Here is a 25,317-nt window from a genome sequence, read left to right as displayed (position 1 = left end):
GTAAGCACAAGGACAAGCTACTCCTCACCAATAACAAACACTCACTCAACATATACCCTGCACATGGCTGATGATAGTGTCCCACAATGGAGGAAGTCCCCACCCCAACAGGAAATCACTGCTGTGGCCACTTCCATCACTGCTACCTGTCTGAGGCAATGCAGCGTGATGAGAACAGGAAGGCAAAAGCAGTTTGCGAAATAAACAAATACTGCATCAGGCTCCCTCTCTCTCCACAGGTCACCTGGGAGCAGGCCCTGCCTCCCATCCACAGACGAGGATTAATCTCTCAGCAGAGGACCCCAACACCAAGCAGAACACAGTTTGGTAACTCCACTCAGCAGTTTCTGAATGCTCATTGTGCTTTGAAAGTGCTCAAGTCACCTTTGGGTCTCCACAACTTCCCAGGCACACTGGCACTAGTTAGCACACACACGGAGGTTCACTGATTGTTCGTCCTCCAGGGAAATCAATACAGGGATCATTACTGCTTTGAAGTCACAGGCTCCCTGGCCTGCTCCCCTTTCATCAGACCACCTCCGCCACACAGAGGGATGCAACCCCAGCAGAGAGACCCACCTTTCATCCCGAATGTTTCCTCATTTCCCAAATGTCTTCTCAAATTTGGGGATGATGAAGTCTTTCATCCCCAAGAAAGCCAAGTGTAGCAACCACTCAGAGTTTTTCCACTTCCGTTTGTCTTCAGCTGGAACATGGGAAGGATTAAGTGTTCCTTCTACCTCTGTTACAGCTACCACCCTCACATCACCTACCAAAGGCACCTGCCCAGCAAAGGATACACAATGTCCTGACGTTTCACACAAGTGCTCCTCTGCCCCAGGAGGCGCTCCAGCAAGGTCTGAATAGTCCCGGACTGCACTGGCTCCTCCTGGCAATGACTGCTCTGAATCTGAGCAGTCAGAAGAAAGAATGATTTCCAGACCAATAGGAAACTGTTGGGCTTGTTCTGTCCTTCATACCTCCCTCCCTCATCTCCACACAGAGCAATTAGACCTTCAAACTTTGATCTGGGGGTAATCAAGGGGCAGTCCAATATGATGACACCATTTAGGCAGCTGCTGGCATCATTCCCTTTCTGATTTCACCAAACATCCCTCAAGGCGGTAGGCCAAGCTAGCAGCTGCAGGATTCCTCCTCATCTTGCTCTAACCTCCTCAAAGGAAGTTTATGGCTCCGCATTAAAGGCTAAAGCAATCCCACAGGGATTCTCTTCTTATTTTCCTAGGCAACCACCACTCCTTTACCTGACAAAGGAAGAGGTGAAGAGCACGAGATGTGGCCTCAGGCAGCTCTGCTAAGTTGGCTTCTGCTGCCTCCTGGAGAACCTGGCTAATTTCTTTTTGAGAAATAATATTGCTGCTCTGATATCTCAGAAACTTGGAAAAAAAGAAAAAAATAGAGGCATTAAATAGTGAAAGATGCACAGTCTCCAACAGTGACTCATCTCCTGGAAATACCTCTTCTATGTAGTGGGATGCTGCAGCACCTTAACCACAGGCCTGATTTTTATATCACTTCTAATAGAACCAGGGCAAATATCCATGTTGACAGTGCTCTGATTTATAACCAAACTTACTTTGGTTTAGGTCAGGAAGGAATTGAAATGAACCAGGTAACCTTTAAAAAGTGAAATAACAAAGATTCACAGACCCGTCACATATTTGGAGGGGGAAGGTTCACATTAATTGCCCCTTTCTCTTGTCCACTACCACAAGGGGTTCATCTTCAGTATTTCTGCTGGCTAGGACTACATTCCCTCTAGTACTCACAGGCCCCAGGTACATCAGGGTAGTAGCTTGTGGTAACTCCCTGCCCTGAAAAGTCAGGTCTGTTAGGTCAAAGACAGGGAGATGAGCTGTGGTGACAAGCAGAGCTCTGCTCTCCATAGAGCCGCAGCATACTCCCTGACTGGCAACAGCAGTTGCATGTTCTCTGTAGGTTTCCCCTGTCCTCTCCAGGGGTCCTAGATTATATAAATAAATACTACAAACACCAGAAGAACACGACATGCTCCCTAACAGCAGTCACTTTCCGCAGGGTGTGGAAGGGAAGTTCACTTGAAAGTATCATTATTATAGGGCACGAATATAGTGCCAAAGCCACAGCAATATCTGAGATTGTGTGTGCATAGGGGTAAGTTCCAGTAACCGACCCACATGTACTGTACCAACACACTGTAAGAAAATGGAGAACAGCCTGCCTTTCCCCTCCCTGCTCACCAAAGTCATCAGCCTGAGAACTTCTGGCTGCAGAAAGGACTTCTGGACCCCATTGAGTAGTGTGAAGAGCAGGAATCGGTGCCAGGGCTGTGAAGCAACATGTAGAGCTGGGAGAGGAGGAGAAGCCAAGCAAAGACAGCTTTAAAAATCGGCCAAGTGACAGGCCACAGTCTTCAATACTGACCCCAAGTTTTCTCTTCTAGACCCCACACTGTGAAACACTAAGGGAATATTTTGCCCTGTTCTTACTTGCTTTTTAATCTGTCACTCTTTCACCAAGACTTTAGTCATGAGGACAAAAGCTTAATAGCTTTTTAAAGCAGAAAATACATTTTGTCCATCTTTGTGCTGGTACAGGAAGAGAAACCTTCTCCTGGGGTGCATATAATAAAATAGTAAGGGGATATCTTTAGCCCAGGGTTTTAAAAATAATATCCTCTGGTTTCAATGTGAGGATGAGTTTCCTGGCCATGGGTTTTATTTAGCTCCAGAATACCCTTTGGGGAATGAAGAAAGCCCTATAACATCAGCTGCACAAACCGAGCCTAGATCTGCATCAGAAAGCATACTCTGGGGACCAGCCAGGCTGATGGCAGCAGTGCAAACAATCAGTAGAGAAAATGTTCTTAATAAGTTCTTAAGGTCACCATCTATGACAGCATGAAGTCTTTCACTTAATGCTAAAGTGTTATTACCTTGTATTTATTGCAGGTTAGGATACAACAGGTCAGCTGATATAACTTGTTATACCATGGCAACTCAGTTTTAGAAAGGTCCCTTTTCCACTGGCAGTCACATAACCTCCCTATTACCACTACAATAATCTTTTATATGGGAAAAACAACACTAAAAAATCATGTAAAATGTTTGCAGGGTAACTTTTAGCTGGCGGAAATGAGAAAGTACCAGCAGTGTGGACTGAGCCTACTCTGCACATCTGTAAAAATCTCTGGACCAAGAGAGGGTTTTAGAAAGCTTCAAATGAGGCAACTCGTAGAGGCAGAGTTCAGGCCTCATTTTTTGCAGTGTTCTCACATCTTTCAGTAAAACATAGCTATGTTCCTGTTATTGTTGTTGTGAACTTCTGCACCACAGCAAGAATTTACACTGACAAAGTTGGCAAACCAGCATTTCATTAACTTAATCTCAAATCAGTGGAACCTCCCCATAACATGCCACCTTTTTTTCTTTTAAGCCAGTCCTTTATTAGCCTCCCTTCAGCTACTGGCTGCCATTCATCTGCAGTATTATATCTTCATTCAACCGCTTCCTCTCTCAGTGTCCCTGCTGTCTGGTGTTCATTCACTCTTAGTGTTGAAATGACTGAATTGAACAGGTCAGGGTACAGAGAACTTTCTGTCTTTTTTAAGATCAGAGCCAGCACCTGGTCTTTGTGGCAGGAGGCTGACAATAAGCAGAAGGGTCTATTCTTCGCCCTGACTATACAACGCTGTCATATTGTTATATTGCTAACATGGTATACATTAGGTCCAACATGGACTCTGGAAACCAAGGTCTGCATTCGCCCCTGGAAATCTAGAATTTCCAGCTTCCGTTTCCTAAGGCTGCCTAATACCCTATTTTCCCTTCCCCTCCCTCAGGGCCAAACTGTGACCAATGCTGCATGTGTGGAAGACACATCACATTCAGATCCTCCCTCCCCTATATGGTCTAAAGCTTTGCTACAATTGGCCTGGAAATGGAAGACTACCTATACTCCTTCCATTCCTAAACCTCTTATCATATGAGGGGGTGGAGAATGACTTTCTTCCTTCTGGAAAGCATCTTGGTGTCATGAGCCAAAGTGAGGGCTCATGCCTGCAGGGGAGCCAGGCACTGTGATTTCATCCCACAAAGAACATGATTAACTTTAGGCACACAAATAATTTTTCTTATTGGGCATAAACTCATTAAGCATCTGCTACAGGGCGCTACTGGATGGCGACCAAAGAGCTCAAAATCACTGCAGGAGGGAAACCCAGGAGAAGAAAGAGAAGGAAGACTTTACCAACATCCTGGTTCTTCACATACAGGTATTCCACCAAGGTTTCCAGGCAGGCAACCACGGCTTGAGAGAGCAGCGAGTCTTTCTGGAATACCAAGAGGGAGGAAAAAAGAAGAGAAAAACAAACAAACAAACAAACAAACAAACACCACACCAAAAAAAAAAAAAAAAAAAAAAACCAAAAACCAGCAGTCAACAGCTATTGCAAGAAGAAAATTCATCAAGTAGCAGGATCTGAAAAGCATGCAGTACAGGAAAATAACACCTTCTTCACAGGATTCAATGTGCTACAAATTATCTGTCACATCAAGGAGCGAGACAAAGGCACGACTACTTACTCTGAGACAAAAAAAAAAAAAAAATTTAAGTAACAGCCTCTGAAGAATAAAGATAAAGATGCGAGCTGAACATCACTCAAGAGAGTAAAATATAAACTGATGGAATATCCCCTGGAGCCCAGCATCACCTGAGCAAGTTAAATGTACACAGATGTACTACCACTTGCCAGGGGCATGGGGGAGGGATTGGGATTTGTTACACTTTTCCCACCTCTGTCTGTATGGATGTGGCATCCCTGCAGAGCAGGAGATGGGAAAACAGAGAGCATCATTAGCACACAGAATTTCAGCTCTCCAGTTCAGCAGCAGGGAGTACCGCATAGCTTGATTTACCTTCTTTCTCACTGTGCCATGCGGCAGCAAGTGTATTTTCCCTCCTTCCCATCACATGCCTGTAAGGGGTGGAAAATGCAGGCAGAAGGAAAAAAAAAATAACAGACAGACCCTTAGGTTCTGCAACAGAATGGTTTCTCCTCAGGTTAGCATACCTGCTTGAAGCCCAGCAACACTAGTGTTGTTTCAAAAGTCGTATTTTATATACCTGCAACTGGACATGCACCAAAAGGTTCTGCAGACTGACAACAAGCGAGAAGACCTGCTGCGTGGTAAGGGGGTGCAAGGCAGCATCCTGCAGTGATGATGGCTGTGGTTGTGTAGCATCTTGGGCTGTGTTTTGGACAACGATCACCAGCAGAGAGGAGGAGAAGTTCTGTCGCAGGACAGCTCTCAGGAACTGCATGATGCTCACTAAACAAGGAGCCGCTTATTAGTGTATGTCAGTGTTTTCCTCTCCCCTGCCTTGTGTGTTGGTGCCTGTGCAAAAGCATGGGAGAGGTGAGGAGAGAAAATTTGGGCTTGAGGGCCCATCAGAGTTGCCCAGCAGCTACTGACAGCTTCAGGCAGGAATGGCAACATGAATTCCCTTGTTTGTCTCCTCCCTGTGAGCCAATATCCCAGTTCATGCTCAGTTCCAGATGTCACTACCAACCTCCAAGGAAGATTTGTTCAAACACAGCAAAGCTCCAGACAGTTCCCTTTTTCCCCTTCTCACCACTAGTTAAGTATTCCCAAAGCTAAATGGACCAAAGCTTCCAGATTCCCACCAGCACCTCCACCATTCCATTTCATAGTCACCAGTTCTCCCCTGTTGCCTGTAACATGGTACTAGCAGCTGCTTCCAGTCAAACCCCTGTAACAGATGCAAAATACCTAACAGCAAGATGGGCTTTTTCTTCCTGAAGGTGACTGCATTCATGACTTCTGTTAGGTCTAGAGAGAGTGTCTGGTGAACCTAGAGGAGAATGAAATAGAAGAGAAAAAACTGTGCTGGTTTGGACCAGGTAAAAAGCTCTTTTACGTACTTTCAATCCTTAAACACTACCCCATGATGACCATTAAAAAACAAGGGAACAGCAACAGGGTTTCAGGAGCCTGACACAGAATGGAGAATCACATCATTGGGTCCTCAAGTTATACACATTACCAGTTGCCAGCCCCGCACAGCTTCCAAACCACAGTGCAACTCAGTTGTCCATCTCACTCTCACTGCTCCCTGCAGGCCCTCTGGCACGTGGCTGGCAGACTGCCAAGTACGTGAGCTACCAGGACCAGCCATCCCCAAACACGGCTGTACCTTAGCCACACAGCCAGTCAGCAAGACTAAGGAGCCAGGCAACCAAAAGCCAGCAGTGACAAGAATCTGTCCCTGCCTGCTGGAGCTGGGAAGCCTTCAGAGAACCCAGGGCTAGGAACTATGGCATGGGTGAAGGAGGCCAAGGAGTTTAGGGACTTGGAAACTAGGGGAAACAGGAAAGGTGGGCTTGAGAGGGCGGTCTGCAATACACTGTTTCCATCACAGAGCTGCCATCCAGCAGCTATAGCATGGAGGCTCACAGAGCACCAGAAGGGTTGAAGCTCTTCACTAAGGCAGAGAGTTGGCATGGGAGGACAGGCACAAGGACCATGGGGCTGATTCCTTCAAACTGCCTTCTGAAGAGAGAAACGTTCAATAGGAGAGCTAGGAGTACCTCCAGCAACAGGGTGGCAGTGGTTACTTGTCTAAGAACTGACACACCAAAGCCTTTAATAGCCTACCATCCATGACCCATATTTATCCACAGGCTTTTGCTAAAGCCAGTAGCAGTAACACAGTTAAGATGCAAGCTTGCTATGGCCAGACAAGTCCTTATTATTAACACCAGCCTGAGATTAACGTGGGCAACTCACATTTTGTGCAGCCATCATTCCCCTCTAAAAAGCTTCAGGCTCAGGGAGACAGCCTGGCATCAGCTCACAGCCACAAAGAAACACTGAAGCTTAGAAATTTTGAAGATAAGAAATGCTGAGGCATCCTTGAACCACTTCCATTTGCCACCTACATCTGTAGTTTCTTTCCCCATCTCTGGTGCAAGAAGGATTCAATCAGTATGAGCTGAGAGAGTGACTCCCAGAAGATGAAACTCAACACTAGCCACTAGAACCAAGTCCTTTTTGGAACTGGCATAACACTGACCCCCGAGACCCAGCCCTGACTTTGAAACTGAGAGATAAATTGTGCTCAGCAGTTAATTGAGCAGGGACAGGCAGGTGTTGCTATGCATTCACACAGCTGACAGTCCATACAAGTCCCATGCTGTGAGACCTAACCAGAGGCAGCACACCCATGAAGTAACAGGTGCAGACTTGGTCTGGTTTGGTCTTTTGGAAAAAGTCTTCCCTCAGCATTAGAAGACCAACCCCGCCTCTCTGTGCACATGCCCACATGTCTTTAATGTGATTTTATCATCCACTAATAGACTCGCAAAGAACTTATGCTGCTGGGCATAACTGCAGGAAGACACCTCACAATACATGCGTGACATGCTGTTTAACTCCGTATCAAGAGAGCCAGAGGAGGTACTGCACAAGGAAATATTATCCCCATGTGTTGGCATTACAAAGTGCTTCCCTCAAAATTCTAATTCCAGTATCAGCTGACAACTCCAGTGTAGCTCTCCTGTCGCACTGCAAAGCATCAAATACAATGACAGCTGCCCACATTCATATGCGCTTGCTAATATTGAGCACTTACTTGCCAATAATGGGTTTGGATTGTGAGTGTTCCACTACTGTTCACTGTAGCATCAAAAAAAGCAGCGTACAACATGTGCGCTGTCTCCCACCCCCAGTCTTCCCTTGAGAAAGGCCTTAAATGTATTTTGCTCTGTCCTGAAGAGGAAAGTGATTTGGACCAGGAGGGCTGGGTATGCACTTTTTCCCCCAGGATTTCTGCCCCTCTCTAACTCTCCAATGATTCGGGTCTCATCCTTCAGCAACATGCTGGCTTCCAGTCCTGCTGGAGAAGCACAGCAGGGAATAACTTGTGGACAATAACAAAAGAGCAACCAAGGCAAGCAGATTCCAGGCCAAAGCAAACCAGTTTCCTCTGCTAATGAAGAATTTTTTAATTTTTTTTTTTTTTTAGGATTAGCCATTCCCTGGATCTGAACACTAGAGTGGTTCTAACCTCAGTATTGTAACGATGCTGATAAAGTAAAAGGGATGCAACCAACAGCCATCCAGAGCACAGTAATGCATCCTCAGACGACAGGTGAGCAGGTTCAGAGGGAGAGGACTGTAACCAGGTGCACTCCAAAACTTTCTGCAGGAGCTCAAGCAACGACACATTGGAGAGCAGCACAGCCACTGCTGTGTGGGAGAAACATAATCAGAAAGGCTGATGGGATGGCACAGGTTAAACCAGCTTGACAAGCAGAAGAGAAGTGCAGAGCACACCCCTGCTGCAGTGAGGCAGCCCCAGCTGACAGAGCTCATCAGAATATGATGGTATTCATCTCCCACAGCATAAACTACCACTCGAGCAGCTAATAAAATGACCAGCCTCCAGCTAACACAGCTGGAAGGTTGGTTAGAGCTGTTCTCTATTACTGTTTAATTTTTTGAACCATGGCAATACCAGGACATTTCAAACAAGGCACCAAAGCCCCACTGCTGTGTTCTATGACCAAGAAAAATACAGCGGTTCTGCCTCTAAGCAGCCAATTCCTTAATCATAAGAAGGCAGCAAAATCAAACCAAACCAAAAAAAAAACCCCTCAACCTAAAAAACCTCATCCCAAATACAAAATTGCTTTTGTTAACTGTAATGCTGCATCTGGAAGGGGGAGGTTCCACCTTATCTGCTGAGACAGTTAGAATACGGTCTGAGATGGCCAAGCTACAACCTCGCTGAGATTAATTTAGCAATCAATACAATCTTGCCTCACCTCTCTGTTGACTACATGGTGTTGTCTGATGAAGGCTCCAGTACAGAAAATTCAAGGATGGCTGCAGGAGCTCAGTGTCCCTCGGCCTGCATTTCCCGCAGAGATTACTGACTGGAAATAAAAGAACACGCGTAACACAGACACCAGCATAACAGAGCACCTCAGCACAAGAAAGAAGTCAGTTAGTGGGGACAGAATTAAAAAAAAAGTGACAGAACTGAAGTGAAAATAAACAGAGCATGGTACAGACAAAGCAACAGGCATCTGCCCTACAGTGTTTGCTTCAGACTGGACAGTGCAGTGGAGTATGATAATTGGGGGTAAGGGGGGAAATAGAAAAGGGCATCTTAAAGGGCCTATATTGCATTGGGCTGTAATGAATACAAGAGCAACAGACTGTAAGTTACTTGTTTCCACAGAGTGAGTTTGATCCTAATGCTAGGTCAACGATAAACACCCATGTGCTCATCTGACACGGGGACCAAACTGGGGAATGGCATGGAGAGCTGTGCTCCTCCACTCTCACCAGCTCTGTTCACACTAGTAATAAACGTTCCATGTTTGTTGTAAGCCAAACATCCAGTAATGATGCTTAGCGAGAGTTTGGGAGGGAAATCCAGGACTGTAGGGCTCAGCAAAACTGTCATAGGAGAGCTTTTGAAGAGCTTAAAGTCTGAGTAAGCAATTCTCAAAAAACACATGGCAACACACCGGCCCACACTCCTTCCTTCTATGAGCTGGTTTCACACAGGCCTCATCAAAGGAGAGTGCCCTGCACACTCACCCATGAAGAACACAGCCTGAGGAGCCAAGCAGGGAATGAAGGGGGTGGCTGGGGCAGGGAGAGAGTTGTGTTGAAAAATACAGTGCACAAAAGCAAGAGCAGAAGGAGCTTGTGACTCCTGGGAGCAGAGCTGAGCTACGCTCTGAAACCACAGCAGCTACAAAGGGCTGGTATAAAGGGGACACGCTTCTTCGGCACCCTCAGTTCCCTTGGCTAATGAATGAGAAACACTGCTTCTTTACAAGGGCAACACAGGCAGCCCCAAGACATGGAACATTTCAAACTGAAGGAGACAGTTCTTCAAAGTCTGCTGAAGAGATCAATTTGTCAGAGCAGAGAAGAGATAAAAGGTTGGATCAGCTGAACTTCCTATTAGTATCTATTCTTTTTTCACAGCCTGCATGAACCTCCAATAGCCAAGAAGGGAGAAGTCACCAAGTACCGATCACCAGGCAAGAGGGCAGGTCACAGTATGGTGAGTAATCACAGCCCACTCTTTGTTTCTGAGGTGGAGTGGGCAAGTCCTGTTCTGGCTATGAAGTATCACAAAGTGACCATAACTGTGATGCAAGGTACATCTTCTCTCAAAGGACAGAGCCAGCCCCAGTCATCTTATGGAACAACTAATGAACACAGATTGAAGCCCCGGGGAGAAGATGGACCCACGGACTCACCCTGGTGAAGCAGCTTGAAGTCTGTGCTGTCCAGCTCCCTCAAACCCTTGCTCCGCAGCTGCACCAGGAGCAGGAGAGTCAGCAAAACAGGCAGGCTCCTGTTAGCTAAGAAGGGCACAGACAGCTTAGTTTGTCAGTGAACTCTAAACTGTCGTACCTTGAACCTTGCCAAGAACTGTTAATTTTCCAGCTCAGGAATGAGGGTGGGTTAGGGGAGGAAGTACTTCCCCTTTACACATACACACAAACATACTCCCAACTTCATTCTCATCTCTACAGTCCCCACTGGATCAGGCCCCCTTTCTGTCACTGTGGGTTGGCCTGAGTTACATGCTGGATCCCGCCAACACCATTCTAGGAAAAACTAGAAAAAGAAGCGGGGAAGAGGAGGCTGGGGTCATTTACACCCTTAGTGAACCATATAAGGGGCACGGTCACCACACATTCAAACTGACACCTCTAATAAGGTGGAACACACCGGCCCTTTGCTGTCTGCCCTCTTCCCATCTACTTGACCATCACTTGCAGCCCGTGGTTTGACAGCACTCAGCTGCACAGCATTTGTTCTCTTCCATCTTTTGAGGCCAGAAAATGCCGCCCAATTCCACCCCACAGGGCAGAGCAGAGACAGTAGGGCCGAGAGCCCCACACAGCAGGTCTGTGCGTGAGGAGCTGCTCAGACCACCAACTCCTCAGGGAAACCACAGCCCCCCCCAGATATATTCACTCCTCTGCAATGCTGTAAACAGGTAAAGATTTTGTGTTGTGTAGAGCTGTACCTACAGCAAGCAATTATCACCTCCAGAAAACATCATCATGAAGGCTCAGGAGATTTCAGTTTTGAGGAGGAAACATTTAAGAGAGTTTTCAGAAACATTTAAGGGAGTTTTCAATGCTAACATGTTCTTGATGGAGTCCCCCTGTTGGGCCCTCTCGTTTAAGAGCAGGATACTGTTTGAACAGGGATGCAGATCTCCTGGACTTATCTGCCCCAGACCTCACAGAGAGCTGCCTGTGTGCTGGGAGACAAGGAAGTCGTGTCTCCAGAATACATCTGGTGTTTGACTTTCTGGATGGGGCTGCCAGGAACTCAGTTAAGGAGTTCATGATGCAGTATGAAGAGGAGTGGGGCTATTAGATACAGCACAAGAGCTCTAATCTTGCAAAAGCCCCTCTAGGCCAGTGTCCTGGTCTGCATCACCAGCAGTTTGGAGGAATAGGTCCGACTCCCACAACAGGGAACAGACAATCTCTGCCTCCCCACAGACCCTGGCACGCCTGGATTAGAGGGATACCACAAGTCTAAATGTACACAATTCCAAACAAGATCAGACGTGGCAGATGCCAACATTGCTTTCTTTATCCATAATCTTCTCTACTATGCTCCTGCTTTCAACACGCCCTCTTCTCCAGACTACTGACTTTGCTGGAGGTATGTCAAAAACACTGTACCTCTTGTTGCTTCCATCCCAACTACTGTGCAGCAAAAACCTCCCAAACAGAGCAGGGCTGTTGCCACTGCCAACAGCCCCCTCAGGAACAAGAAAAAGCTGTGCTGGGCCCCTATGCCAGGGGAGCCAAGGACATCCTAGCACTGCTCCCTCTCTCAGTTCAAGCTCACAGGCTGCGTTACACAGCACCTTTCATGACAGTGCAACAGTCCCAGCTCCACAGTCAGGGCTAGTAAGGAAAACAGAGAGATTTCCCCCAGTCACAACCCTGCTAATCTTTAAGAGATTTAATAGAACTATGGGATTTGAAGATACCACAGGTCCTGTTTGGAGATCAATATCATGAATGATTCAAAACTACCTCTGCTCCCAGTCTCTGTGCCCTGGGATCGGGGAAACTCAGGCACACTAAGCTGTTTTGCACAGAGAAGAGGGAAAAAGGAGGATGTCTTTCAGCTACCAGTTCACCCCTGTTCAAGCTGAGAGATTTACCAGCAAACTCTCCACTTGAACACCTATGGCAGTATAAGAGAACCTTGCCTTGGTTTAACAATCACAGTTTGAAGCCAGAACAATCTAAATCAGAAAAAGACTCTCCCATGTCAAAACAAGAATCTCTGGAAAAGGAAACTAAATCAGTACAGTTCTATCCATAAATTTCCTCATGCAGATAAGTACTGAAGCTACATCAGCAGTTCAAAAACGCTCCATCCCAGACTGCACCCTTCAGCCATCTACCCTTTTAGTTGATCTCACAGCAAGACCAAGTCACAGATGGGGGTCACCTTGTAAGCTGCTCTCTACTAGCAGCTGCTGAAGAATCTGTAAGAACTGACTCCGGAGGAGGTCACAGACAAGGACATCCTCATTTCTTTCCAGGAAGGTCCTTAAAGTCATCAACACCTTCCAAGCCACCTCCTCAGAGCTTGAACAGATCAGGTCCTGGGAGGGAAGAAGCACACACACATCACCTCTCGGCCCTGATTAGGCAGAAGTCACTGCTGTTTAATACCATTATGCTAATCTGGTGCCTTGGGAAACAGCCTAATAAAGCACCATTCAGATTAAGTACATCCTGATTAAATAGAGTACTGAATAAAGCAGACAGACTCTCATCTGATAGGCACCTCTGAGTAACATTCTGTTTAAAGAATGCATTTGGCTACGTAACTCCTGTCCAGCACACAAGTGTAGGGGTAACATACATTTAAGGTCAAGGTTTTAGACAAGTTAGATTCTAAAGCCAGGGCCCTGTTTCCAAGAGCATAGAGCCTCTGGCACTTCTGTTCTCCTTGTTGTTTGGAAAAATCAGGTTATATCTTAATATACTTACCTAAAATCAAGCTTATGAGTCAGTCCATAGTTACTAATTTTCAAAAGGCTGGCAGCCTCGCATCTGCAGTAGCAACATAACAGCTAAACCGCATGAAACGTACATAAACCAGACAAGCGATCACTCAGTCACAGAAAATGGAAGAGTTGTGTACACAGCATTCAGCCCACAAGCCTGTTTCTTGAATACAGAGCTCTGTCTGGAGTCTCTGAGCTGAATCCCACAGCCACTAGCCTTTATTTGGGCATACTTTTATTGTTAAGGTGTCTAACATTAAATTTACCTCCACAGGATGTACAGATATAGTTCCATAAAGAGCAGGCAGAAAATGCCTGGTAGCGCTGACAAAATACAATCGTTTCAACATGTATTATGTTCAACACTACCTTTCCTCTCCTCCCCCATCAGTCCTGGCTACTGCATTGCAAATAGCACAGCTGAAAGAGGTAAAGAGAAAACTGGTCTCAGCAACCAAGACTACAGCCTGCCAGGACTTTTCCAGCTGCCTTCTCCTGTCACACCTGAGTTATGCATCCAGACTGGGATGATGGAGAAGTGGCTGTGGGATCCCACACCCAAGGAAAGCAGTTAAGGTAAGAACAGGCTGCCTGTGCCAGAAAAACTTCTCCAATTCTGAGCCTGATTTCTGCTCATATCTGAGACATTCAGGAATAAGAGGCAGGGAGCTCTTGGTGCACTCAGCTCCGCTGACATAGATCTGCCCTATATGACATTCAGGAATGTAATCTAATGTCAGCCTATCTCCATTCTCTGAGAGCACAGCTCAGATCTGGAGTGTGGAGAAGAAAAGTGGGATAGTGTGTGATCATGACCACATTCACCCCCAGATGAACACACACAGAGCACCAAATGGCGCTAACCAAGGGCCACAGCCTTCCTGGTCCTGGTAAATGCATCACTGTGTTAACATCTTCCTTCCTACTCAGGAGCTCAGGGTCTCAGATGAAGCCACTAACCATCTGTGCTGTCTAATCCAGACAATTATTAAAAGCAGATAAGAAAATAAATCATCCTTGGAAGGACATTCATTTTTGTCTCACTGTACTATGCAGAGGCCTTTCCATTTTACTAGTGTATTCTCAGGCTGAGGTTATTCACCTCATAAGTTTTGTTTACATCTGACACTATATTTATCCCAGGATATTGCATTGTTTTATTAGCCCATCTAAATTCAGATTGATTATGCTCTTCCCCAACTAAAAGGTGAATTGTCAAAGCCTGTGACTTATTACAACTCAATTTAAAAACCAGGACAGAGCTAAATTAATTTATTTTTGCAAGAATACACAGCAAGACAGAAAAGGGAAAGCAAGAATGCTGTCCCATGCATGGAAGGAGTCACTGTTTCTCTTTCGCTTATTGATAGACCTGTGATGCATAGATCTGCTTTAGTTTATGGAGTGATAGAATCCAGAACTACTGCCAAAGGTAACAGGGTAAGCAAGTCTCACAGGACACTTCTCCTCCTTAATTTATTTTGGTATGGCAACTCATTGATCACTTTTACTCATCTCTGCAATGGTATCAAATACCTGGATGCTTTTACCTACTCTGCAGTATCACCCTGACTGTGAAAGAACTGCCCTATGTAAGAGCTCTCCCACCAGTCATTTCGGTAACATGGGATATTAAAATTTGCTTCATAGCCTCTTAGATCAGAACCAATAAATGCCAGTCTGTAATGCCTGATGGTTGCCCACTCAGAATCAAACCTTGTTTCTTCACTGTCTGCTGACATGGGTTTCTACAATTTTTCTAACAGGCTGGAGAAGAAACATCACAGCTCTTAGCTTTTGCCTTTATAGGCAAATCTCATGCTCTTGTGTGGAAATGCTAGCAAGTATTTCCTATGTGAGTGGCTGAACAGTCATGGGACAAGTGGCCACTGATGAGGAGGGGTGACAGGGCAGGTGGGAGAGGTGGAAGCGAGAGAAGGCCTCTGAGCAGCCATCAGGACCTGGATTCTGTCATGATTACACACGTTAACAGAGCTCATTAAGCCAGCTAAATGCAAACACACTAGTCCTGCTACTTCAAGACCCCTTTCTTCCCTTCACTGATTAACTTTCCCCGTCCGAAGATTTTTATTTTATCTTTTAAAAGCAATAAAATGTGCTATTTGCAGTCCTGAAAAATCTCTGATAAGACTCTCCAGTTAAAAACAAACAAAACCCCAAGCCAACAGAAAGCTGTGCCCTCTGCATGAGAGAAAGCTGCTCTCTGCATGCTGCTTTTTCAAAGTCCTTTGTTCCTCATATCCTTCTCATCTATCAGTAGTAAACCATTGCTCCCAAATTAGCAAAACAGCTTCTTGAAAGCCTGCCACAGAAGAATCTGGAGTACCTAGCTATGTATCTGGATAGAGAAAGGAATGGAGTTTTTCATGGCATACATCAGCAGCACCTTTCAGATCCCTTTGTAGCCACCTCTCAAGAGATCCCTTTCTATCACAGTGGGTGGATGACAGAGAAGGAGCTAACTAACACACACACCCACCACACCACACACACACCCACACACTGTCCCATTTTCCATTTGAGGCTTCCCTGGGAGGTGGAAGTCTGTCTATACACACAAGGGCCCTTCTAGAAGAATCCTTGGCCTCATAACAGCACTAAGTGTTTTAAGAAACAAAAAGTCCACTACATCAGTGACAGAATAGCAGCCTGTCCTTATTAAAGTCACATACCAGTAAAATAAGTAAAATGCTGGAATTGCTCTTCAGAATGGGAAGTAATGGGTTAGCACTGGTCAGCTGATCAGACATGCCAAAACCAGCTTCTTCAGTCTCTGTTTGCTTGCAGTCTCCCCAGGAAAACCAGAGTTGGAGGACTTGATGTCCAAATCTCCCCATAAATTCAGGGTAGCACAGAAAGATTTTTTTAGGAGAGGACAATGGACGTAGACTGAACCCAGATCTGTCAGATTATCCAGGATCCTCCTTATGGTACACAATGACCTCTGGCAAATGTGTGGGAGGGAAAAGGGGAGGGGGAGAAAGAACAAAATAATCACTAGATACTGAATATCCAAAAGCTGAAGTGATGAGTTTACTGTGAGAAAGTCACACTGCCTTTTAAGTAGACAATCAAATACATCAGTTAAACATCATTTTGTGAAGCCTATTTGCATCACAAAGGCTAAGAAACTTGTAGGCTTTATACAGTGCTCAAAGCTGTGCAGCAGCAGCAGCCAGCCATATGGGAACACTAGAAACCCTGCTGCAGAGGCTGTGGATGTGTTCAGGAGACTGAAGCTATGAAATTTATTATATTCTGTATGTGAATTCACAGCCTATCCAACGCATTTACACTTCCCACACATACACAAGTTTATACAGTCAAATCTATATTCCCTAGTGGATTTTCACAGTTAACTTTCCAGAGTGTAGATGTACTGCACACTCTTCACTCATTCACTGCTCACCACCTATGTCAAAACACTTTCTGCAAGAGGGCTGATGGGAGTGGGAAGAAACCTTAGTTTCAACAAAAAGGGTCCAGGAAGCAGCAACTAAACCTTTTACCAAGTCCAGGGCTATGCCTTTGTCTTGACAGACAGCAAGAAGGTAAAGCGCAGCTCTGAGGATGTATGGAGGTGGACAGTCTCCATGGTCCTGTGCTGATAGGAGAAAATTTCTTATGGCTAAAAATAATTCTGCTTCTGGGACAAACCTGCATTCAAGGAGAATGGAGTGGAAACAATAACATTAGACATGCCTTACCCACCAAAACATGGCACATAATGGCCACAAAACTACTTGCCTTGTATGCTCTTGGCTCACCTGTCCCCAAGGGTGTAGGCAAAGTATAAGAGTAGTATGAAGCAATGTTGGTGGCTGCAAAGAGACTGATCCAAAGAGAAGGGCTCAGGGGTTTCAGCCAGAAGGAGAAGGCTTTCAGCAACGGTGTAGTTTAATTGAGGCAGACCCTTCTGCAGGAGCTCAGACATCTCTTGCTCTAGAAATAAAACTAATATGAGCAGGCAGGCAGTGATGACAAATGTCTATGTCAAAGCGGAGAGGAACAGGGGGATGGAACCATCTGCCTGCCCTAAACTCAAGCATGTTAAATTAGTGAAGCTCCTGATGTAAGAAATATCAAAGCTAACCTCCTATCCCACAGTCTGCATGCAGCAAGCGTGCCTCTATGATTTGGCACGAATAGAGGTGTAAGACCTGCTCTAATAGAGCTGGCTTTGCAGATGAAAAGACACTTCTGTTTGAGGTTCCCAGGTCTTTGCTGATGCTGCCTATGTGGTGACCAACCACTCCCGGTGGGAAAAGTGGCTTTTGTGATATGGAAACTTTCATCTCATTTATTTAGGACTTAACCTATTATGGAAAGTTACAGGATAGACAGGAAAGCTATAGAGTATGCTAGAGGAAAAAAAAATGGCCTTAATCTGCAGATATGGGTGTCTGTGGCAAGTAATATTGTTTCGATTAAGCCATGCACAGTTGTGCATGCCACCAGGTAAACAAAACCATAGGCAAATGAGACACATTCATCCAGGCAGGATTTCAAACTCTTCAAAAGGCATTCCCTGAGTGTCATCTCCCCACTTAAAGAAAAATTGGGAAAAAAAATATCTCAATAGAGCGCATGTGTGTGTGTGTGTGTGTCCCTTCACTCCTCCTTTGTCTTTTTTTTTTTCACCTATTGCCTAAACAGAGGGTGGCAAGGCCTCAACCTAAATTAAACAATTTGTCTCTTTCCCCGAACTTGCCCTCCTGAGAAGAAGTTCTCTCCTTCTCTGTGGCAGAGTAAAGGTTCAGGCACAAGCTGCAGAGGAAGCTGGAACAGGCCTGATTCAAGGCAGGGTTACTGTGAAGAAGAGCAGAAAGATACAGTGAAGACATCTAGAAACATCCTCTTCCCACTTCTAGTATCACACACTGTGTGCTGGAACCTCGTTTACTGAATGATCACATACAAGCACCTGCCCTGTCACAAGACTCTAGGTGCCCATCTGGGCTTCCGGGAAAATTATGAGTTCCCAGAGGACAGTCAGCTCACAGATGTGGCAGGTACAGTAGAGGCAATGACAGTGAACGTATTCACATTCCTTGAGACAACATGAATACAGTGGGGTACTCTTATAATCATCATACGCTGTATTCACATAACACTGCAGAGAACAGGAGCTGTTTGAGGGTGGCTCCTGACACCTGATTGCACTGGCAAACACCAGTAAGGAGATTTTGGAGCAACTGTGTTTCCAGAGATGACCAATGAAGAATGCCAAAATGTTAACTGAAAGGGTGAGAATAGCTCTATTTCCAGGTATTTCTCTCTCTCTCCAATTATCTCCTTGCAGAATAGGATGTAACCAAATATCTTTGCACTGTAACACACCATCCTTGGTGCCCCACACTACCGCATTCAGAGGCCTAGACCACTCCCTCTGTACACCATTCACAGGCACAAACATCCCCACTCTAACTTCCACAGTGGTAACCTGTACTACAGGTGCCAGGTATTTTGTTTACTCTTTTAATGAGATGCAGTCACATGAAGGAAGAGGTAAAACATCTCTGCAAACCCACAGAGAGTTTCTCCAAGTGCTCCTCAAGCTAGAAATCATAGCCTCTGCTACAGAAGACCCTTTGCAATGTCTGCTGTTGAGGTCTTCCTCCTCCCTCCCCTTTCTTATACATTACCACACCACAAAGAAAAAAGATCGTGGTAATATGTGCCTAGGAAGCCAGAGCTCAGATGGAACTAATGCTACTGTTATTTCTTTTCAAAACACCCACTAACTTGACTACTCCAAAGTCAGGCTGTTTTATCTCTATCTGTGCAGGTCAAAATGGAGCACAGAATTCTGACAACGCTGTGTAAATCCACTTGCCTCCTACCCCACTGCTTCTCCCTTCTCCCACATACAGCTTTGCCACTGTCAGTTACCATTTACATTTTGCAATAAGATACAACCACTCTTGAGTCTTTCAGCCTCCTGTCTTGGCTAATGAGGTGCATTAGATAAGGCATGATCTGCTTTTCCATCTGGAAATTTTTGACTCACACTACACACATCACAATACCTTCGTACAGAGCAAAATCTGGCCTTCAGCTCCAGTGTCAGCCAGATGAAGGAGGAGGATGCTAGACAGAAAGCAAGACAGAAATGTCAAAGGAGCACAGAACATGTATAATAAGGGAAAAGAGCAGGCAGGTCCCATAACCATCCTCTCACATATCTCCATGCAAACCATTACCAGGGCAGGCCATCTCAGTAAGAATAGATTTGCTGGGCTTTCTCTCCCAAAACAAACTACTCCAAGTTTGGTTTGCAGGGGGATATCTGAGATGCATTTGTTTTCTTTGGAGAAGAAGGGAAGATTTGCCATCTTCACTGTTTATAATAAAGGAATTCTATACATCACCTCAGTGGTGTGCAAGGAGTAAGGGTTACCCAGAGTAAACAGGATTTCTACATAGTAAAATCCTACCAACAATTCCATCATAATCCCTGTCTACAGGAACAGCCAGTTCTCAATATTGTGGACACAATTTACTTATCTAAAATAAAATCTGTCCCATCACCATTGCTAGACCAAATAACTTTTTCATCCCGCTGAACATCACTGTGCACTCTATTCTTACTCATATAAACATGTACTATAATCTGCCACAAAGTCTTGTTAAACTCATTGCCTCAGTAATAGGCAGTAGCAGCAAGTTCCATCAGTTAAGAGCACAAAGAACACGACCCCACACTACCCCCATACCCAGCTTTTTGGAGAACTTATTCCGCATGTTTGGCACCACTGTAAAGAGGGTATTAAGTGCTGAGATGAAAACCTCCATCACTGACGGGCTGACAGCCCTTTCCAGGTAGCTCTGTGGAAAGAAGAAAAGATCAGGTGTATGATATGCAACAGAAACTGAAAGCAGCATCTTTCTGTCTGCCTCCTGCCCTCTCCCTTCCCCTCCCAAGTCAGATTTCTAAATCCAAGCAAATGGAGTAACCAGTTCTTGCCTGGCAGCAAGTACACAGGCTTACAGAGCACTTTGAAAGCAACTAACATTCCCCTCTGCCAACATTATGAGCTGTGCTGCTAACTCTGCAAGATATTACATCAAACAAGAAACTTCTTCCTGATTCCAGCTGGCAATCAGTTAGGCCCTAACGCACAGCAACTGACATTACTGCCCATACTACCCTGGACATAACTGCCTGATTCTCCAGCATGGCATACAATGTAGGACATATGCTTAAGTGCAGCTGAGTTCAGTAACACTTAATGCCTGTGCCTCAATATTTTATTGAGTAGTGGCAAACAGGCGTTTAGCTCTCTACAGGGTCCAGCCCTAAACTGTTTAGAACAAAATGACTCAATTCACTCTTGTAGAAGGTCACTGAGCAATTTTCTCACAGCCCATTATTTTTATCCAAGTTCAACAAGCAAGAAACAGCACATTGACTCCAGCTTTGCCAAACTGGACATGCACTGCACTTTCCCTTCAGGGAGGAGAACAGTAATGCCACTGCAGCTGCCTACCAAGAGATTGGTTAAAAAAATACAAAACAAAATACCTCCAAGCTCCCAACAACTGCAAGAAGCCATACACCTGAATGTGCAGCAAAGCACAAGCAAAATTTACTCAACATTTAGAACCACAACCAGAGTCCCATTATTTTGGTAATTCTGCTCAAAGTGTCTTACTGCTCTGTATGGAGCACTAAAGCACATGTGACTCTCCACGGCTGCTTTTTAAGCTGTGTCTCTGACCTTACTGAGGCACAATGCTTAGTACTGCCCTTGCTGTGTAGTCTGGGCAGCCTCCTTAATACTTCCTGGAAAGAATCACAGAATCAGAGAATGGTTTGGGTTGGAAGGGACCTTAAAGATCATCTAGTTCCAACCCCCCTGCCATGGGCAGAGACACAAAAGAAAAAAAGAAGCATGAAAATGAAATTGCAAGCACAAAATACTACTGCTTTCCAGGGCACAGACAAGTTTTGAAAAAGCATCAGAAGGGGAAACAACAGTTCAGGCACTCTTATCTCCAACATCCAGAGCTGCCATGGATTAGATAGCATGGCAGGTAGGCTATGGGGATTGCAGTCTGAAGAAAGACCCTGCAACCTACATGAAAGCCTTCTGATTTCTCTGCCCTCTGAGACTGTACACTCCCATTTTGCATGAAGTGTATAATGCCAGATTTGGCTCTGGGGAGGTTGCAAATGCCACAGCTGTTCTTGGTTTACTCTACATGCTCTCTTTCCAAAAAAACCACTTGTGCAATCCACTCTTGGTGCTTGAAAGCACCTTTCCAGGTATCCAAGGAATAGACCAAGTTCAAAAGAAACCCTACCATGACCACGGGGATGCAGAGACTGTCACAAATCCTCAACAGGAACTCAGAGAAGTTGCTCAGTGTGTCCTTGCTCTCAGAGTTGGGGGCAGTGAAAGCATTCTCCTGGGCCATGGGATCACTCTGAAATTCCACTGCTAACCTACAAACACACAGCAGATACCAGAGGAGAGAGGAATCCTCCTCACTCTGCACTGGAAGTCAGGAAATACATTTCCATCGTAACTTTCACCATTAAGGACCCCACAAACACTTGATGGGTTGGAAACACAGGAATCTGGCAACCACACAGTTACCTCTTGAGTGAAGCTATTAGAAGTCAGCAATGTTGCACAAAAGTACAAGTTGGGAAAGGAAGACTTAGCTTCTGTGAAGAAAGGATCCGCTTTGGGAAGCCCTAGTGTGGCAAGACTAAAGGTTCTCAGCCAGGCCAGAGTGCCTGGAGCACAATACAGCAAACCTCATGAAAATCAGCCAGGGGATCATTCAGCTGATCTAAAAACCATGACAGAACCCGAGTGCTCTCTAACTGGGTCAGTGCAGACTGGGACACCTGCTTCTGACTGAATTATCTCAGCCAAACCAAATACAAGTGATGCAAGGCAAAATAACTAAGTTGGCCAGACTTCCCTAACAACAGATATGGATTCATACACAAACTCATCTACCACCATCTGCTGTGCACCTAAGGGTGAGAGATAGCTCTCATCCAGCAAAACAAAAGTTGGTGCCTATAAACCCACTTGCAGTAACAGGTCACAGACATGAGCAAATACAAGGCCAGCATCTGGAGCAGATTTTTCAATGGTTAATCCCCTCCAGCAGTGAGACCACACACCCCTGGGCACAGGAATATGGTTTCACACATACCTTCCAACCATTCTTACATTGTCACCAGTTTCGGCTAATTTTCAAGCAGTTCCTCAAAGGCCAAAGACATGAAATAAACTGATAGGTCCCAGGCAAATTTATTGGGAGACACATATAGGTGTCACAAAATTTTCACTATCACTACATATCCCTCCTTCTGTTGTTTCACTGACAAGTGCCATGCATTGAACTCACATGTGATATTTCAGTGGTGGGGTTGGATAGAGGAACTCAGTTACAAGGACAGAGGATGGATGGACATAGACACACACACCCCCCACCGCCCTACCCCCCGACTTTTCCTCACCTGCAAGCATTTCTGAAACATTCCAGGGTGTTGAGCAAGAACTGCCCCTGTCTCTGAGGAACTCTGCTAAGATTTCTGTTTGCTGGATGACTCTGAGACACTGAGAATAGGAGATCACCCTGTTAAAGGACAGAAGTCTTCAAAATATTTTATTCACTGTTGGAAAAAACAGCTTTCTTCTCCGATACCAACAGCAGGAGGATCAAGAGATTTCCCTTCACTCACTTACTTCACATAGCTGGTGTTCTGCTATTGTGCTTTCCCCAGGGAGGGCAGAGTTAGAAAGCTGCTGTGCTCTTCCTAGGGAAGACAGAGTTACAGAGCTCCTGGTTCTGCACTGCCCTGTCTTTACAGTCCGTATTGCCATGGTTTGGTCTAATCTGAGTTTTAAACAGCTCAGCTAATGGAACTTCAAACCTTTCTGAGAAAACTCAATATTTTTGTTTCTTCCAATTACTTTCCAGACAACACCAAACAGTTCCTCTCCCTGCTCAGCACTGAAATCTTAGAAGTTCTTTACTTTGGCTCAGACCTGTAAGCAACTATCCATGTCCTAGGTCTTGTTCCCACACAGCATCCTACTGAGTGCAGCCAGAAGCCAACTGCAGCGTCAGAGTTAATCATTTGCCCAAACTGGGAACCACTTGGAATTAAGAATCTGCCTTTAAAGCTTAACCTGTTGTGGTGGTCTTCTCCAAATACTACCAGAGGAGGACACAGCAATACATTGGTGCCTGGCAGTTCAGAACTCCTTCTCCATCCCCATTTGATGCTGAGACACCTTCATATAGGTACAAACATTTCCCCTTTTCTCCCATTAAAGACAGACTGGATGTCCTTCCTATCTGCCTAATTTCTTTCCTGCAAAGCTCTTTATTCTGAACAGGACACCAAGCCTTGTGTGTCTGCAAACAGACAGACGAACACCTGCCTATGGGGCAGAAAGCAGTTCTGCTTTCTCCAGACAGACAAGACAGACATCTGGTACCACAGAACTTGGCCCTAAAGATAGTTCAGGCAGGCATTTGGAGTTCTCATGCTCCAGCAAGATGCTCTTGCCACTGCAGACATGTGATCTAAACCTACATGGCCCTGAGCCTAGAGCAAGAAGACTCAGCCCTTGCCTTTTCACTAGCCATCTGTAATGTGGGCTTTCCTCAGAGGTGTGTAGGTCCCAGCAGCACATCACACTACCTGCATATCCCAGGAAAAAGAAAGGATTTCTAGTTCAAAGAGTGGCTAACAGCTCCCATGCTGAGGCATCAAACTGCATATATGGTGACCCTCTTGGTCTAAAGGCATAGCAAGAGATGTTCATTGCCAAAAAAATAGATTGACCAATGCAGCCTACAAGGTGGGGGCTTGAAGAAGGGGAAATTCAAATAACCTTTGAGTACTTGACACATAAAGAGTGCAAGGTGCTTAAGTGGTGCACCATAAATCTTCACTGATTTAGAAAGACAACATTCACCAGCATCCATCTTCAGATACTTCAAAGACAAAGTTTGTTACTTTCTCAAGGCATGAGGATCAAAAGAAACACCAGAGAACTCAACAGCCACAGCGTAAGGGGATGGAACATACATACAACATCCACATAGCATGCTAGGAGGATCATCCCTGTCTTGCTGGGTCCTACCAATAAGAAACAACAACTTTTGACTTACTGCATGCCTCTTGCTACCCTGTGGAGGGGAAAAGTCAGCACATCGCTTCAGCACTGCCTCCAGCAGCTTCTGCAGCTCTTCATATGGGACTGGAGGGGAGCTCAGATGGTCCTTCCTGAACAAGCAGAGAGAAAGACAGAAAGCACATTCCCTGCTGGGGACATTCAACCTTGGAAGGCAACACCAGCAGAAATAACTGCTCTTCTGACCGCAATATGCCATTGCCCCTTCTCTTCAGAACAGCATACTATGGTCAAAATATCTGAACAGTGCCTTCATCTAGGTACGTGCCCAAACACACCCTCACTGCATTCAACGTCCACTCCCACTACAGTCAGGAAACATATGCCTGTACACAGTCTTATGCTTGCTCTTACCTATCCAGATGGGGCACAGAGTGACAAAGCCACAGCAGCCACAGTACAAGCCTGCCTGGGACGCTAGGTCCTTGCTGCAGCATCTTGCTGCCTACCACAGATTCATTGCCCTGGCAACCCTTTGAGGCATGTGAGAAGCTAGCTCAGCTGTATCCACGCCTGTCTCAGACAGAAGTCCCACTGCAGAGCACACTCACCCACATAGCCACAGGGGAGCTGCAGAGACCAACATGGTATCAACAGATCTATCTGAAGAAAGGCCTGCAAATACTTTCCTACCTACCTCAGGAAAGCTGCCACAGCTCTCACAGCCTCCACTACCACCTCCAGCACTGGGCAGTTCACTGTCTCCATCAAAACATCAATGGCTTCTATACATAGACCTCGGTTTGTGAATAATTTGATTTCCACTGGTTGCCTGCAAAGGGGAAGCAGAGTAAGCAAGGAGAATATTGCCAGAGTTAACAAACTGTAATGCCCTCTCCTTATTTCACCAAATGGACAGCTGAGACATGTGGTTGTAATGCCCTCTCCTTATTTCACCAAATGGACAGCTGAGACATGTGGTTCCAGCCATGCTTTTCATAATTCAGAACCTCCTCTCAAGGATTTAGTTTCTAACTTCAGCAGGTGGAGGGTTTGCTACAAAGAGTGAACTTCA

The 25,317-nt window shown here is 45.5% G+C and overlaps 1 protein-coding gene across 1 annotated transcript in view; it reads right to left on the bottom strand.

Annotated features, from left to right (window-relative positions):
* Positions 1-643: 643 nt before the first annotated feature.
* The window catches only part of MEI1 (meiosis inhibitor 1), a 34,106-nt gene continuing 9,432 nt past the window's right edge, over positions 644-25,317 (bottom strand). The window contains 21 exon segments of the mRNA XM_010086923.1: positions 644-722; positions 724-793; positions 796-910; positions 1,266-1,397; positions 2,241-2,347; positions 4,249-4,330; positions 5,125-5,330; positions 5,793-5,874; positions 8,089-8,270; positions 8,849-8,959; positions 10,307-10,411; positions 12,543-12,699; positions 15,801-15,994; positions 15,997-16,072; positions 16,638-16,785; positions 16,896-17,070; positions 19,845-19,956; positions 21,436-21,577; positions 22,613-22,731; positions 24,280-24,394; positions 24,940-25,074. Of these exon segments, the coding sequence (XP_010085225.1) occupies positions 644-722; positions 724-793; positions 796-910; positions 1,266-1,397; positions 2,241-2,347; positions 4,249-4,330; positions 5,125-5,330; positions 5,793-5,874; positions 8,089-8,270; positions 8,849-8,959; positions 10,307-10,411; positions 12,543-12,699; positions 15,801-15,994; positions 15,997-16,072; positions 16,638-16,785; positions 16,896-17,070; positions 19,845-19,956; positions 21,436-21,577; positions 22,613-22,731; positions 24,280-24,394; positions 24,940-25,074 (2,644 nt within the window).

The sequence above is a fragment of the Pterocles gutturalis genome, unplaced genomic scaffold (genome assembly GCF_000699245.1).
Source record: "Pterocles gutturalis isolate BGI_N339 unplaced genomic scaffold, ASM69924v1 scaffold31616, whole genome shotgun sequence".
In the NCBI taxonomy this organism is placed as follows: Eukaryota; Metazoa; Chordata; class Aves; order Pterocliformes; family Pteroclidae; genus Pterocles; species Pterocles gutturalis.
This window is presented reverse-complemented; position numbering and strand designations above follow the sequence as displayed.